Source organism: Oryzias latipes, chromosome 5 (genome assembly GCF_053564925.1).
Source record: "Oryzias latipes strain Hd-rR chromosome 5, Olatipes_Hd-rR_3.1".
NCBI lineage: Eukaryota > Metazoa > Chordata > Actinopteri > Beloniformes > Adrianichthyidae > Oryzias > Oryzias latipes.
Genome location: NC_136241.1, coordinates 15,368,179 through 15,383,598, shown reverse-complemented (window position 1 = coordinate 15,383,598; position 15,420 = coordinate 15,368,179). Strand labels below are relative to the sequence as shown.

Below are 15,420 nucleotides of genomic sequence, written 5' to 3'. Positions count from 1 at the left end.
TTTGTCCACTGACCTGGCAACCTCAGATGAGATTTCTGAAGAAATTCTAACTTCACGTTTATGAACATTTAGTGTGGTTTGCATTTAGGTTTGTCTACTGTTGTCAGTATGTTGGGTTAAGTTGACTCCAGAGGTGGAAGTCTGATGGTCACTGCCACAGTCGTCATGCCGGTTTTTATCTTTTATTCAGCCATTTTTCCATATTTGACTGGTTGTTGCCAGGTTTGGGCCAGTGGTTACTACCGTAAAATGAAGATTTTTCTTTGACGCAGCGGAATATGACCATAAAGCACCAAGCAAATGTTTTTATAAATTAAAATAAGTTCTATAAAGTTAGAAACAAATGTGCAATCCTGCATAAACATGAGAACATCTTCGTATCAATATTCAATGTTCCTAAAATTCTGGTACTGTTTTTCCTTTCATTCTAATGTTTTTGCTAAAAAACATTTTGATAGATAAAAAATTGTAAACTTTGTGTAGTAGAGTATTTGGTATACATATTGACAGTTTATTTTGGAGATTTGATTTATCCCACTCATCTAAACTATCTAAAAAGAAAATATGGGTTTTCAGTCAAAGTGAAACCCTGGGATGTTAAAACCTAATCTCTCTCTTTTCTGAAAGGCAAGCCTAAAACAACTATCAAATAGCAAAATCATTGGTGCATAAACTTTATTCCTTTCCAAAAACATTTTAATGGCTGATAAAAATAAGAGTAACAATTCTTTATAGCAAGAGAATCCGTCTTCTTTGCCTTTTGATTGCTCCCTTTAGGGGTCAAAACAACAAATTATTCCACCCATGGAACAATTATTTCACAAATTCCTGCAAACTGTCCATCCGCCCATCTTCTATCCCCACTTCAGTCCAATGCAGGGTCACAGGGGTCGCTGGAACCTATCACAACCTGGCAGGGCCACACATTCACTTTGAAAGGATAATTTTGAGTTGTCAATCAACATGTGCGGTATGTTTTTGGATTGGATAGAAGCCAGAACTCCCTTTTTTCCCATACGTCCATGGATAGGACAGTGTCTTTTAAACCTTGATATCCTAAGATATTAGGAAATCAATTCCAAGGTAATAGTCTAAATGGGATCTCTTACATAGTTAAAATATTTCCACAAACTCATTCCAAGTTGGTGCAAAATAGTTGCACTTTTTCTGGGATTTGTACTAAAAATTCACAAATAGTGAAAAAACAAGGTGGTTTAAAGCAACAAGCTCAAAAAACTATATAAAAAACAATATAACATTTGGTGTCCAATTCTGCGGGGAAAAGAAAACAAAGTTCAGGTATTATTTTAAATCACTGAAAACATTTGAGAACGGGGCAAGGAAAGCAAACTACTTCTGCAACAATAAAAAGAAAAGCTGGAGCAGATCAATCTCAGCGAACATGCAGGTACAATTTAACAATTATTATTTTTAAATGTATAATGTTAAATTTCAAAAAATTCAAGCATCAACAAAACAAATTTGACTAAAATCTCTTAAGAACTCAAATTCAAAGTCACTGACAGACAAACTATTATTGACTGTTTTAGACTTTTTCCAATGAAACGTCTCAACCATAAAATAACACAGTTAACGGTTTTCCAGATTATACATGTAAGTAATGAGGAAACTGGCTGCATGTGGCACGAGGAGAAGAAACTCCTGGCAACTTAGATTACAACAAAAATGAACATAAAAAGAAACATTATTTACAAAAGCTTGTAAAACGTTGGTTTTGCATAGACACATTTTAAAGCTCAGAATTAGAGCTTTGTGGATTTTTCTAACTCTGTGTTCTTGACATCCAAGTCGGCTGTAATGTGAACTCCTGTGTGATGGTCTGTTGAAGACTTTTCTTTATCATCTGTCGCCTGTAGTGGATTAAAAAAAAATAATCATTTACATATATATATATATATATATATATATATATATATATATATAGTGTTTTTATTATCTTTTTTCCAAGGGACCATTGGATTTTTTTTTTGAAAATATTAAAAAATGTATGAGAATTAACATCTTACCTCTGATTTATTGGTACACCTGAAGCACATCAAGTCACTCCTCCTTACAAACAGGTCTGAGTTCATCTTCTTTTGCTTACATCCACCTGTGAAACACATTTTCTTGTTTTTCTTCAACTAATTTTTTTTCTGTTTTAAGTGTTTTGTTATGCATATTTAAAAAAAGCTTTAAGGTTACTGATATGGTAACCTTAAAGCTTTTTGTGTAGATTTTTAGTTCCCATTAGATAAGAGAGCTTTAGAATATACAAAGACATGAAGATTTCTTAACTACGGTCAGCACATTACATAACAAATAGGTAACCTAACCTAACACGTGTTTTCTGAATATTGCTGGATTTTGTTATATGTTGTGAATATAAATATAGAGGGTTCCATCAGAGCTTTTTTTTTTTTTTAACAGCGATCATATAATACCAAGAGTTTACCTGTGATTGCACTTATCAGCAGGCCACACACCATTGTGACCAGCATGCCGAGGAGAGACAAATAGACATAAGACAGGGAGTACCAAGAATCCGCTATATCTGGCCTGAAACTGAAAAAAAAGGGAAAAGTATGTATTTTGAATTCCACCAACATTCAAGACTCTTGGGCAAAAAGCAAATCTTTATACCGGTAGTTAGATTATTTTACCTGTATTGTTTTCCGCGTTCATTCACTTGTTTTTAGTATGCATTGTAAACATATTGTTGTACAAGCTTATCAGAAAAACAACAATTTTGTTTAAAATAAACTGGCTTACTTTGATGGTGTGGTCAGAGATGCTGAAGTGCTCCAGGGAGATGTGGTTGTGTAGTTTTGGCTCATTGTGTTGTTGCAGCCAGCAGTGGTCAGAGGAAGAGGATTTGTCATGTCGGCTGTTGGTGGGTAAACCTGGCCTCCAATTCCCACCCACAGAGTCAACACTAGACCAATGACCATACCCACAAGTCCTCCCTGCAGTGCAAGTAGAACTGCAGTCAGCTTCATCCCTGTACCATTGTGTTTTTATGTTGCCAAATAATGCAGCGGTGTAGTACTCACTATGGAATTTGATGTGCGGAAAAGCATCCCTAATAAATAAAGGCCAAGAAGAGGCCCACTGATCATACCAAATATGGACAGAGCAGCCTGAAAGAAGAATGTTTATTAGTAGGCTTGCAGTTCTCAGCATTCAGCTAGTGAGGGTGCTGTACAGCAAAAAAAATATTGGATGACTGTCTGTGAATAAAAAAGTTCACCTGCAGAACCCGACCCATCATGGAAGCAACTCCTGCCATTCCAATACACACCCCTCCAAAGAAAATACCTGAGAGAGAATTCACTTTATAAAACTGGTCTTAACTTAAACACAGATTAGATGCTCACAGAAAAAAAAAGTTTATTTATTTCCAAACTAAAGATGTTTTTTAATCAAAACTTAGCAACAAAAAGATAAACATCTTGAATGTGTGACTGTACTTTTACTGAGACGGTATCCCACAATGCTTCATAGACGTCTTGCCCGTACAAGTTTCTCTCAATACATCTGTCAACCAAATTACTTGGCAATTTCTCAGAACTCAGGCTTCTGAGTTCTTTACACCATGTTCATGGAAACTGTTAAGAAATGCATTTCTTTGAGCGATTTTTAGTTTGGTGCTGAATTGACAAGCGTTAACCTGTGCAAAGTTTTCTCTCTGTAATTCATTTGCAACCAGGTTTTTACTTGCACAGCTGAAGTCTATATAATATCTGCCAAGCCTAACAAGATAAGATAGAGGCCTGGCGAATGTCTTAAGGTGTCTCATGACCTTTTTTTATTATTTAATACTAATCTATAAATGCATTTTACATTTTCTGTGATTTTTTTCAGTTTTTAAAAACACATTTCTATGGAAACCATAAAGCAGCTCTGGTCCATTTGCTAATATGATCATCATTAAGTCAGGGTGTTGTTGCATCAATCTCCAGTTCACTTTATTCCCATGTCAAAGTCTCAAAGATAGGACTTCTGAACCTGACTTTTACTTGCAGGTTGCAACAAATATCTATTGAACTTACTTAGACCCATGTTCAACCAGGATATTTGTTTCTGTGTGAGGTTTTTCCATACAGGAAAAATGAAGTCTTCCACAGTGACAGCAACCAAAGCGTTGATGCTGGAAGAAACCGTGCTGGAAAATGTTCAATGGAAAGATTTTAGAAACTAAACTGAACAGAAAGTCAAGCGTTTACAGCAGACTGATGTAGAGATCTCTTCAGAAATGCAGATGGTTCACATATTGTAATCAAGCAGCAATAAATCCCAGACATTGACAACAAATTGTTTCAGGCCCTTGCATTGGTTGCCTCAAATGTGTTTATTTATTAGTGAACGATAAATCAAAAATTGCTTTATCTGGCTCTCACCTTAGAGTGCCACTATATGCTGCAGCTACAAACAGGCCAGGAATTCCAGGAAAGTCTCCCAGGATATCCATCACAAGGTAAGGAAGCAGCTGACCGACAAATAATATCCATGTTTATTGTTTTTTTTTTTATGTGCAGTGCATTACTAAATCAGGGTCGACATTATATGCAAAATAGTGTGTAAATCATGAACAACACATATAAATGCCTACCACATATTTACCTGGTCAGAGGCAGTGACATCACCATTGGAAAGTGGGTCACAATTCTTGTAAATGGAGTACATGGTGAGGCCAGAAAACACAGCCAGGCTCACTGTGACCCACAAGCCAACCATGTTCACATACAGAGACCTGGAAATAATACAGGACTTGTCAATACATGAATTTCTGCTGACAGCAAGAACAGACTGTTCATACTGCAGGACAGGAGTGCTCACATCTTGGCATGGCCCAGCGTTTTGCAGGAGATGTAGCGCTGCACCTGGGACTGATTGATTGAGTAGATAGAAACCCACATTATGCTGCCACCAATTACTATGCTCCAAAAGGTATGGCGCTTTAAGGGGTTGGGGTCAAAGCTGTGGTGAAGTCATGAACATTAGAAAAATGCCTTGAAAAAAATGCTAATTATGGTAACAAGCGATGCAAACTTCTAGCTACACATAATGTTTTAAAAAGATACACCAACATTTGTTTTATGCGTGCTTCCTATACAGATATCTTTATTACCGTCTGTAAACATATAATGTGCAAGTCTTTCATGTAGCCATGACAAAGTGTTGACAATGCTTGCACGGTAATCTGTTTCCCTAAAGCTGTAAGCTTATGCAACGTCTAGTTCTCTATTCTTGAGAAAAATACTGTGATTTACAACAGGAACAACAAACACTATTACAAAAATATCTTTTCTATTAAATTATCTTATCTGTTAATCTTTTGTGAACTCACTCAAATGCATTCAGTCTGCCTCCTTGACCAGCATCTTCCCAGATTTGACCCAGGCCTCCTCTTATTACAGCTCCTCTAGCAATGACAGCAACAAATCCTGCCAGCATGATCCCCATCTGGAACACATCTGTCCAGATGACTGCTTTAAGGCCACCCTAAAAAAGAAATAGAGCAATTTGGAACTTATCCTGGAAAAGGTTTGATGTGGGAAAAATATAAGGATTTGGACGATGGACTTTAAATATGAAAGCTGATAAATAAAAGTACAAATAAATGACAGTGTTTGATACACAAACTCAAGCTCAAATTTCCACTGTTTAAACTTGACCACAGTAGCTTGCTTCTAGGCTTTCTTATTCATGATCTGGACAAAGTTGTGTGATTAACAGTTTGAGCACAAAGTTTATGAATTTTCTTTTTCCAGCCAAACTTTATTTTAAACAGGGAACTTCATTCAAGCATAAATTCTATTTTAACAGGTTTCCAAAGAACAAATACCTTTAAATATTTAAACAGGCCTTAAGATTACAGTAAATCTGTTTGCCATCAACTATTGCTTCCTCTACAATAAATGGCATATTGTTGAGATTGACTAACACATCAGTGTGATAGAAGCTTTTAAGCCCAATGTACAAAGAAGCCCTTATCAAAACTCATGTTTTGTGGCATTAGCATGTTTTGCGATGTTATCTTTAGCTGACAAGGCTTTCATTTCACATCCGCTTAAGTTCTTGCCACCTATGTCTCATCTAGAATGAGTAATTTGATGGTTGTCCACCACTGAAACCAACGCAGTGCATCATCTTTTCTATGACCAGTCCATCAGGGATACAGCTGGTCACAACATGCCAATGTGGCTTGAAGTATACTCCGGGTAAAACAAATCTAATCCACCACCCCTCTAAGCTAGTAACAAAACATCTTAACAGGTATTACAGAGCCAGATTTCTACTTCTCAGTTAATTATGTTATGCTTAGTAATGTGTGCGTGTGAACATGTGTCAGAGAGTGTGTGTGTATTGGGGGGGGGGGGTTGTGGGAATTGTATGTGTTTTATGTACATTTATTTTTTTTGCTTGTCTTTTTTTCTCTTATGGTTTTTAAAATTGGAAAATGTTTTCATGTAAAGCACTTTAAGTCACGTGCTGGAAACATGCTGTAAATATTAAATTGGATTGGATTTGAGTGGATTTAGAGCATCATCTCTCATCAGAGTCTTTTTGGACGGTCCAGTTTTTCAAGGGTAAAACTAGCCTCCTTTTCTGAAAACCTTCAGAATGTCCTTTTATCACATACAGCTTGTGACTACAAATAAGTCTAAGATGCAAAAAAGAGCTTAATCTTTAAGTACCTTTGTTCACCACAACAGAAAGTCTTTTGCTCAAATATTTTTGTGAGCAACCAAACTTGAAGCTAATCCTTCTGAACCTCCAAAAATATGAAATGAGTCTAACTTGCTCTATCAAGATGTTGATTTGATAAAGATCCAACTGGTGTTTGCAGACACCCTAGTACCCTAAACTGTAAAGCCTTAGATCCACAGTCAAAGGACACAGTCTACGTCTAACACTGACATTCTTCAGGTTTTGCAGAACACATGTGGACAGGTAAGAAAACAGTATCCACGGTTATAGGTTCTAGCATAGATCAAGACCCATATTAGTATTTCACAACCAAACCAAGAAACAAGTTTATGAATCCAAATCTGACCATCAACAAGACTTTTTTTTTTCAGTCATAGATGTCCGAGGCTGAAAATTGTAGGTTCTCCCTTAGCTTCACATCAAACACCTGTTTGTCCCCTTGAAGAATACAAAAATGGATAACCATCTGCTGGTTCAGAGTCACTGCTTCTAATCCCTATCAAATAGTAATGTTTCCAAAAAAACAGATCAAATTTGTTATTAGAATATGTTTTGAATGAGATAGTACTGACCAAAGAACAGTAGAGTATGCAAACTAGTCCAGTCGCAACCAGCACACCCCATAGATCCAATCCAGTGACTAATAAAAAAACAAAAAAAGTTGCATTTTAAATTTGTATAAAACTTAAATTTTATAAATTTTAAATTCTTCAAACTCTTATAAGTCCATATATACTCACATGTACACGTAAGTATTAAAATGCTAAACATTTATTTGTTTTCATTTATTTATTTATTTTACCAAGAAATGTGTAACTTTAGAAATCCAAAGACAGAACCTAATACTCCCAGTTTGATCATTTGTTTAAAAAAAGACTTTCATTCTTTTAGATATACATGTTGCTTACTTTGATTCAGGGCAAGAGCTGGAGCGTAGATGACTAAGCCTGTGTACAAAGCCTTGAAAAAAAAAAACAATGCCAGCATTAGTTAATAACATGGAAACATAGCAGTGTTTTGAAACTGATATCTCCAATCAGTTTGAATACAGGCAAAAAGCAAAAAAGCAGATGTTGTTTTTCAATGGAGAAACTACCACAATCCTCTTTTTCTCTTCAGAATTGCCAAAATGAAAACCTTCTTTCAAATTTTATTTGTATTTGCTGTCTTTTGTTTGTTTAAAAAGAGTTACCGTTTGTATGATGTACATTGATGTTCCAATTAATCGAATGGGTCGACTGAAACGCAACTCAAGATACTGGAAAGAAAAACAAAAGGAGAGGTAAACATTGCAACCTTACAAAGCTGACAAGCTTTGCCTTGATGTACATTTATAGTATATGCCTACTGCACCTGTTCATGGTTATTCAAGAAAAAAAAAATATCTTTGACAGTCTATTTTTGGCCCTTACCTCATAAGCGCTGGTGATCGCCAACCGATAAAAAAGTGGAACAAAAATTTCAGCAGTGATGGTGGACATAATGGTGTAGGAAATGCCAAAAATCCAAAAAGCGGCACCAAACTGGTACGCCTCAGCAGGTGTTCCAATGACGGTGATCCCAGACATGAAACTAGCAGTGAGGGACATGGCCACTGGCACTGCTGTCATTTGTCGCCCACCTAACAAAAATTCCGCACTGCTGCTTTCCTTGCGGCCCCTGATGGCTTGGAAAAGGCCAATGCCAGCAGCCCCCAAAATGGTCACGGCAAACACCACATAGTCCCAAACGGAGAAAGTGGCCACTGGGCCACCTGTTCCAACCATTGTGGTTTTTAAAAAGAAAAGTTACAAAATTTGCCTTACCTTTATGTTGTTATGAATACAAATTTCTAGATTTAGTTGACAAATGCATCCGTCTTTTAAGCAAAAAGTGAACAAGTTCAATAAACGATAGAGCATGTGCCAATAAACAAAAACCAAACAGATTTAATCAGTCAACAGATATAATTGTATTCCCTATTAAACTTCCTTCAAACCTTAAACAATTAGGAGATATATCCAACAATTTCCAGCTGTCTGTCTTTCACTTTGTCCATTTCAGCCAGTTCAGTGCTTCAATGAGATATTCCAAGCAAGTCTAAATGGCTCGAAGTGTTGAGCGGACAATAAATAGTTCACTTTAGTAAATGATCAATGAGGACCAAAAGGCACCAAAGCCTGTAACAATTTCAGCGATAATAAAAAAGCTATTTTCCCTGTGGTGTCACTTAGATTGCTATCCAGTTACAATTAAAACATCTCTTTAACTCACAAAATCAAGTGTCTCAGTGACACATTAATGACATCTGTCTGTTACTTAGTAGTTATATAGGGACTTTCAGGAAGAGGGCAGGCTAAAACTTTGGGGTTGGTCCTTCTGCCACATGTTGTTTTTTGTTTGTAACAGATGACAATCCTTTATGATGTAATTATCTCTAAAATAAAAGGAGGGTGTCATTTAAAACTTTAAAGTCTGTGAAACATGCAACCGTTAAAAAAATACTACAAAATAAAAGAAGGTGTGAAGTTGTTCTCTGAACTTTTGTGTCAGCAAATCAGATATTACGTATTTGCAGCCTAAAATTCTTTTAGTTTTATGGTTTAGTGATTTGCGTAGAGAATAAGTTACAGTGAAGTTCATAAAGTCAATGAAGATTACCAGATCACTTTACTGCTTGTGAAGCTGCAAACAGAAGAAGAAAACACAACAACCTAACTATCTATGTAACTGTTGTATAAGTGCTATTTTAAGTAAAGGATTAAGTATACGTTTTAAAGAAAAATTACGATTGTTATTTATTTTGAAAAGAAAAACAGAATTTGTGTCCAGCCCTGTAATCTTTTACACTTCCTGATTGTTCTTTATCTTTAAAAAATCTTGTTAACTAAAAATAAAAAAGGAGATAGGACCAGAAACAAGCTCACATGTTTGTGGCTTATTACGTTTTTTTGTCAGCATAATTTTGGCAATCTTGAATAATCATTAAGCAAAGTCGTAGTTAAAGTTGTAGTTAAAGAATCAGTTCAAACTTTGAATCTTTGGAGTAGAAATACTTGTGTTTTAAGGATAATTGTGTTTTGTGCTCTATGCTGTTGTATGTTTTTTTTTTGTATCATCATTTGTCAAACTTTAATGTTTCAGTTCATCAGACTATTTTGGATACTATACAAGAATAGAAAAGTTAATATTAAGAGCACTTTTTCAGTATAGATTGTTAGAAATAAAAATATTTAAACCTACATCACAGGTTCTCAAAAAGTAATTTCCACTTTCAACAATAACAAATGTAATTCATTTTTTACGTTTGCGTCAATTAGCTTTTTGGAATTCCTGTGAATAAAGTTTTCCAAATCTTTGCAGAAATGTGGGCATTCTCTGAATCTCTGAAACTGATTTTCTTTTAGATAGTTTTCCTGAATACGTGAAATCATCATAAAGGTTGCACAATTCAATATCACTATAAAAACGGGCAGCATTTTTACAGCTGAAAGGGTAAATATCTTGCCATCTGTACCTTTTTATGTATACATGAATCAGATAAACTCACTCTAAATTTCTATTTGCCAGTGTTCAGAACAAGTGTGAGGCATGAGGGTTAGTCCATCTTGATACTGCTGACATTTTTGTTCATTTTTAACCAAGAACATACACGCAATTCTTTGAACACGCACTTACACATTCACAGAATTTTCTGCATCTTTAGAAGTTTCACTCACTCATGTACTCATTTTGGGATCACAAAGGTCTGCTGAGCCTATCCCCCCTGTCATCAGCTGAATGAAGGATGAGCCCTGAACATGTTTTCAAGTCTATCACAGTTAAGAGGTCTTAGTTGATAATTAATCAAATCACATAGAGATGTGTTTGTTTTGGAAAAGGTAATAAAAGTTAAAATTTTATTTTCTCCTTTTGAAACATGCATACTTTCAAAAAGGAAGTTAATTTTTCTTTTGTTATTTTGTGACATCTAGTGGAAAATGACTTGACTACCTTTGGCAGATTAAAATGTTTATTTCATCATCCTTCATTATATAAAATTCATTAAACAAATTCATGTAATACACCTAATGGACTGAAACAATAGGAGACCTTTTTCGTCACAGATTGAAGATAACGCGTAGTTGAGGCTGAGGGGGATTATTGCGATGTTCAAATAAATACTCTATAGCCTAGATAGTCAGACTTACAGTCACCAGCAAGTTAAAGTGATCTTTAAACAGGTGGATCTTTGATTTTTGAAGATAAAGGCTTTGAAGATAAATTTGTAGGCTTTATTTAATGTTGTTTTTACATTTTTCTTTGCAGGCTAAACTCAAGTTAAGCCAAACACATCTCTTAAGATGAACACTGTACTGTTCCCCTTTTGGATGCTTTTCCTGCTGCTGTCTCCAGTGGTGCCAATGTGTTTACCTACTGACTTTACACTGTATGTGGAGAAGCCAGAATGCGACTACTGTGTGGCAGTCAACACCACCATCTGCACAGGGTTTTGCTACTCAAGGGTATGTATGTAATTATCCTTTGTCAAACCAACGTCAAATGAAAATAACTTTGTGTTATTTTTGTAATTAGACACATTTAGGCATTAAAGCTCACTGTCAATTTTGACCACTCTGAAAAAAGAAGACTGTTAATATGACTTTATGAGAAATATGACATTTTGGAAACTGTTTTGTTTGCACAGGATGATGTGATTGGTATCTTTAGACTGTTTTAAAATCAGTAAATAGATACAATTTTAACAGTTTTCCTCTATAAGCAAATATAACACTTGTTGAAACCTTGCAGATTAGGTGCTTGTTTGAAACCAATACTCCTTTTTGTATTTTTTGGTGCTACGTTTAAAATGTGTGTGTGTGTGTGTGGGTGTGTGCGTGTGTGTGTGTGTGTGTGTGTGTTTTTAATATATTCTCTTTTCTCTCTCTCAAGAGAAAAAAAAGATGTGTGGTTTTTTATTCTTTCTTGATTTAATTCCTTTAACCTATTGGAATATTTCTTTTTGTCTGTTATACCAGTATTTGCAAACCTGATAAAAACTAGAATTTGTTTTAATTTTGGATCACTAACAAATTGTTTGTTTTGCAGCACTTTCATTTTTTTGCGTCAAGTAGTACAGCAAACATAATTTCATAGATATTTAGCAAAAAAAAGGAAAAAGGTTGCTTGTATAGACCTTAAATTTAAAACGTGTAATAAATAGACATTTACATATATTGCAAAAATGGTATGCATCTCCTGAAATATACATGTGTATCTTGACTAAATTTTATGTATCTGAAGTTAATTAAGTTAATTTTCTTTTCTTTCTATTAAAATGCTTTCGTTCTGTCCTTAATACAAATAAAATGAAGGAGAAAAGAAATGACATGTTGATTCCGTAACCTACTATGTGGTTGTGATGTTGGAAATTTAGCCTCTAAAGTATAAAATGGAAATGTATCACTCTTATTCAGCAATATGTAAATTGTTGTTTATCCCTTATGTATATCCTGCAGGACAGCAACATGAGGGACATTTTTGGTCCACGCTTCCTTATCCAGAGAGGCTGCACATATGATAAGGTGGAATACCGATCAGCTATCCTGCCTGGCTGTCCCCTTGAGTCCAATCCTGTTTTTACCTACCCCGTGGCACTCAGCTGCCACTGTAGTGCCTGCAGGACTGACAGTGATGAGTGCACGCATAGGGCCAGCACAGGCGGAGGGAGGTGTACCAAACCAGTTCGACTAGTCCATCCATATCCAGGCCAGAGCACCTATATGATCCTGTTTTGACTCTTTGGTCCTCTTTCTCAAGTTGTCCTTCTTGTCAACCTAAAATGATGTCTTGAAAAATGACAGAAAAAAAACTTTTAAGAGATACTTGCAATGTATCTGCTTTTGCAACTACAACTTGCTTACCTGTACTTTAATGACTTTGGTGGCCTATTGTGCAGCAAAATAGCTTCTCAGATAACCATGAGATGAATTCTTGTCACCTTTTTTTTGTGCATTACAATGATTCCTTGTTCACAATGTATTCACTATCTTTTCCCAAATATTTTCTCTTTAAAAGGGATTCTTTGAATGTTACCTATAATTAAACGTGCAGAATCAAAGCTCTTTGACTAAGCTTTTCTTGACTTAATCACATCCTGTGCCGTTTATTTACTACAAGCAAACCTTAATCCAGTGTCTCTCCACAATGTCACCTCCTGCTGCTAAATTTGGATTCCTAGTCATTCTGGAAAGAACATGATTGTTGACAAAACACTTTTTTATAACCTGTTGGTCAAGGGGGGAGAATTGACATACTCTAAAGACAATTCACCAACACTAGACTCCTTTTCAGAGTTTTTTTTTACCTCTACTTTTAAAACGTATTAATGTGAATCATTTCTGTCCACAAAGGGAGTTCAGGGGGACAGCTGCAAGTATTAATAGCCTGGTATTTTAGTCAGAAAAAATATCTGCCATGACTCCCTATGACATTGCCCTTTCATCATATCGCATTCTCTTCAGTTCGTTCATGTAATCATTGGTTTTTGTATCATATGTTGGTCAGCAGGCTCTCAAATTTTGACAGACTTTGTTCAAACTAAAGTAGAGTAAAAAAAACATCTGTTAACTTATCTTGTTGGCAAACGAGTGTTAAACTGGTTTAGAAGTTTGTGTCATGAACACGCACACATATATAAGTTGACCTTGTTAAACCCTTGGGACCTGACACCAGACAGCCAGCTGATAGTATTACCACAAACTACTACAGTATTTCATTAGTTCATTTTTACATCTTTGTCCCGAAAAAGGAATAAGGCTTTACTCACAATGTCTTGCATTTTAGTGGCAAGGTTAAATAGACAAGAAAGCCCCTAAAAACGTAAACAATTATCTAAAGATTAATAAAAAAATACACAATAAATTGGAAAACAGCAAACAGTGTTTTATCTTTGGAGTTATGAAACTTTTAAAAGGTCTTGAAAGCACCAGTTTTCTTTTATTTTGAAAGGTCAATTTATTTTCAGTTGTTTTTTGTGTGTATTTGTTTGCTTTTTGCTGGAAACGGTGAGTTTTTAATGTTAACCCTTAGTATCTGTTGACCAAAAATATATATTTTTAAAAAGCAGTTGCACAACAAACAGGTTTATATTTGTTTTTTCAACAGATGCTGGAAAGAGATTAAATGGGATGAAAATTAAAATGAGATTTTTGCTGTTGTCATATGCCATTCCCTACGTTTTCTATTTACTTATTAGCTCTAGTGTTAAAATATGATATCATCTAATTTTTACTTATTTGTAAAAAATATACTAAATATGACCTAAAGAGGAGTGCATGCTGCCTCTCCCAAATTATGAAAGGTACCACCCAGGGTTGCACAACATTTTAGCCTCTGGTCACAAGAAAACTATGCAGGAATCAGGTTCTTAATCCTCTGGAATGTGTTCAAAACACAGAGCTAAACCTATCTGTCTTCATGTAACTTTCCAGATGACTCGGCTGACACTTTCCTAGAAAAGGTTGTTTTTATTTAACCTAGACTGCATTTTTAACATCATAGGAATCTTCCATTTGTTGAAGTTGTCCTTTAGCAGTTTTTTAATGCAGCTGCAAAGAAAATGTGAGAGTCCCTCATCAGCAAGATAACACTCACAAAAACAGCTAGTCTTCAACTAAAAGCACATGGAATGTAAATGTTTGTTTTTTAAACTTTATGGTTACAATAAAAAATAAATGCCTTAAAAATATTTAAAGACACTAACCCAGAAATATAACAAACATTCTGATGCTAAATTCCTAGATGTAAGAAAAAAAGAATTTTAAATTTTATGTAATTAGTTTTAATCTACGCTTTGCAACAATGTTTCTTTAAAAACTTGTTGCAATCTGATCGAGGTACTGTACAGTGTAACCATTATAAAGAATACAGTAACACGAAAAGGTAGAATGTGTTTTGTATCTTTATAAGCACTTTGATATAGTGCCCTACTAATAACACCATTTTTTCACAATAGAATAGAATAGAATAGAATAACTGCCCCTGGCTTCGGTGTTCAGACTGAGGTGTGGCTCTACATGGGCGGCGTTAAGCACGTTGCGCTCCGCCCGCCGTATCATGTGAATCTTCTTCATATCTGCAATAATTGCTGAATTTTTCTATGCATTTTATAAATTTCCACGTGCAATATTTTAATCTATCTTCTTCAGGAGTGTATCCTGAGAAGATTCTCTCAGTTCTCAGGTGCAGGTTGGTTTTTGGAGCTGGTTTTAGATGGAATAGTTTTGTTGCAGACTCTCTAAATTCTCTATTTGCATAATCAATTAAAGTGAAGTGGTTCTTGATTTTGCTCCTTTTTCCAATGTCACTCATGTCTGTACGTTTTTGTGTTGATGTAGTCTGTTCTTGCTGCACCCGGTGCTCTATTCCATTTAACAAGCTTTTGCTACCGCTCCCCTGCTCAGCATAAACACGTATTGACTAATTATGAGCAGCTTGAAGAGAAAAAAAAAGAGAGAAAGAAAGACAGTTTGAAAAAACATTTCCCAGGAAGAAGCCGGCTCTTTTAGTTCGGTTTAGAGCCAAGGGATTCAGGCATCGCACCAGTCGTATCCAAAATCACGGATTTAGTTCATACTTGTGCTGTTTGGATATGCCTGCAACTGTCTACTACACATGTGTCAAACTCAAGGCCCGGGGGCCACATGCGGCCCACCATGTCATTTCATGTGGCCCGTGAGAGCATAA

At 35.5% G+C, this 15,420-nt stretch overlaps 2 protein-coding genes across 2 annotated transcripts; one reads left to right on the top strand and one right to left on the bottom strand.

Annotated features, from left to right (window-relative positions):
* Positions 1–660: 660 nt before the first annotated feature.
* slc5a8l (solute carrier family 5 member 8, like) lies at positions 661–8,993 on the bottom strand. Its single transcript, XM_023954941.2, has 15 exons — positions 8,127–8,993; positions 7,907–7,972; positions 7,623–7,674; positions 7,287–7,354; positions 5,351–5,505; positions 4,840–4,980; positions 4,624–4,753; positions 4,401–4,489; positions 4,053–4,165; positions 3,251–3,318; positions 3,054–3,140; positions 2,773–2,966; positions 2,456–2,565; positions 2,028–2,113; positions 661–1,871 (listed from the first exon to the last, which is right to left on the bottom strand). Exons 1-15 carry the CDS (start codon positions 8,478–8,480, stop codon positions 1,764–1,766), a joined length of 1,821 nt encoding a protein of 606 aa, XP_023810709.1. The 5' UTR covers positions 8,481–8,993; the 3' UTR covers positions 661–1,763.
* A 1,808-nt stretch (positions 8,994–10,801) lies between these two features.
* On the top strand, positions 10,802–12,793 carry tshba (thyroid stimulating hormone subunit beta a). The gene is made up of 3 exons (XM_004068796.5): positions 10,802–10,916; positions 11,002–11,198; positions 12,192–12,793. The coding sequence occupies exons 2-3, from the start codon at positions 11,037–11,039 to the stop codon at positions 12,468–12,470; spliced, it is 441 nt and encodes a 146-aa protein (XP_004068844.1). The 5' UTR covers positions 10,802–10,916; positions 11,002–11,036; the 3' UTR covers positions 12,471–12,793.
* Positions 12,794–15,420: the final 2,627 nt, after the last annotated feature.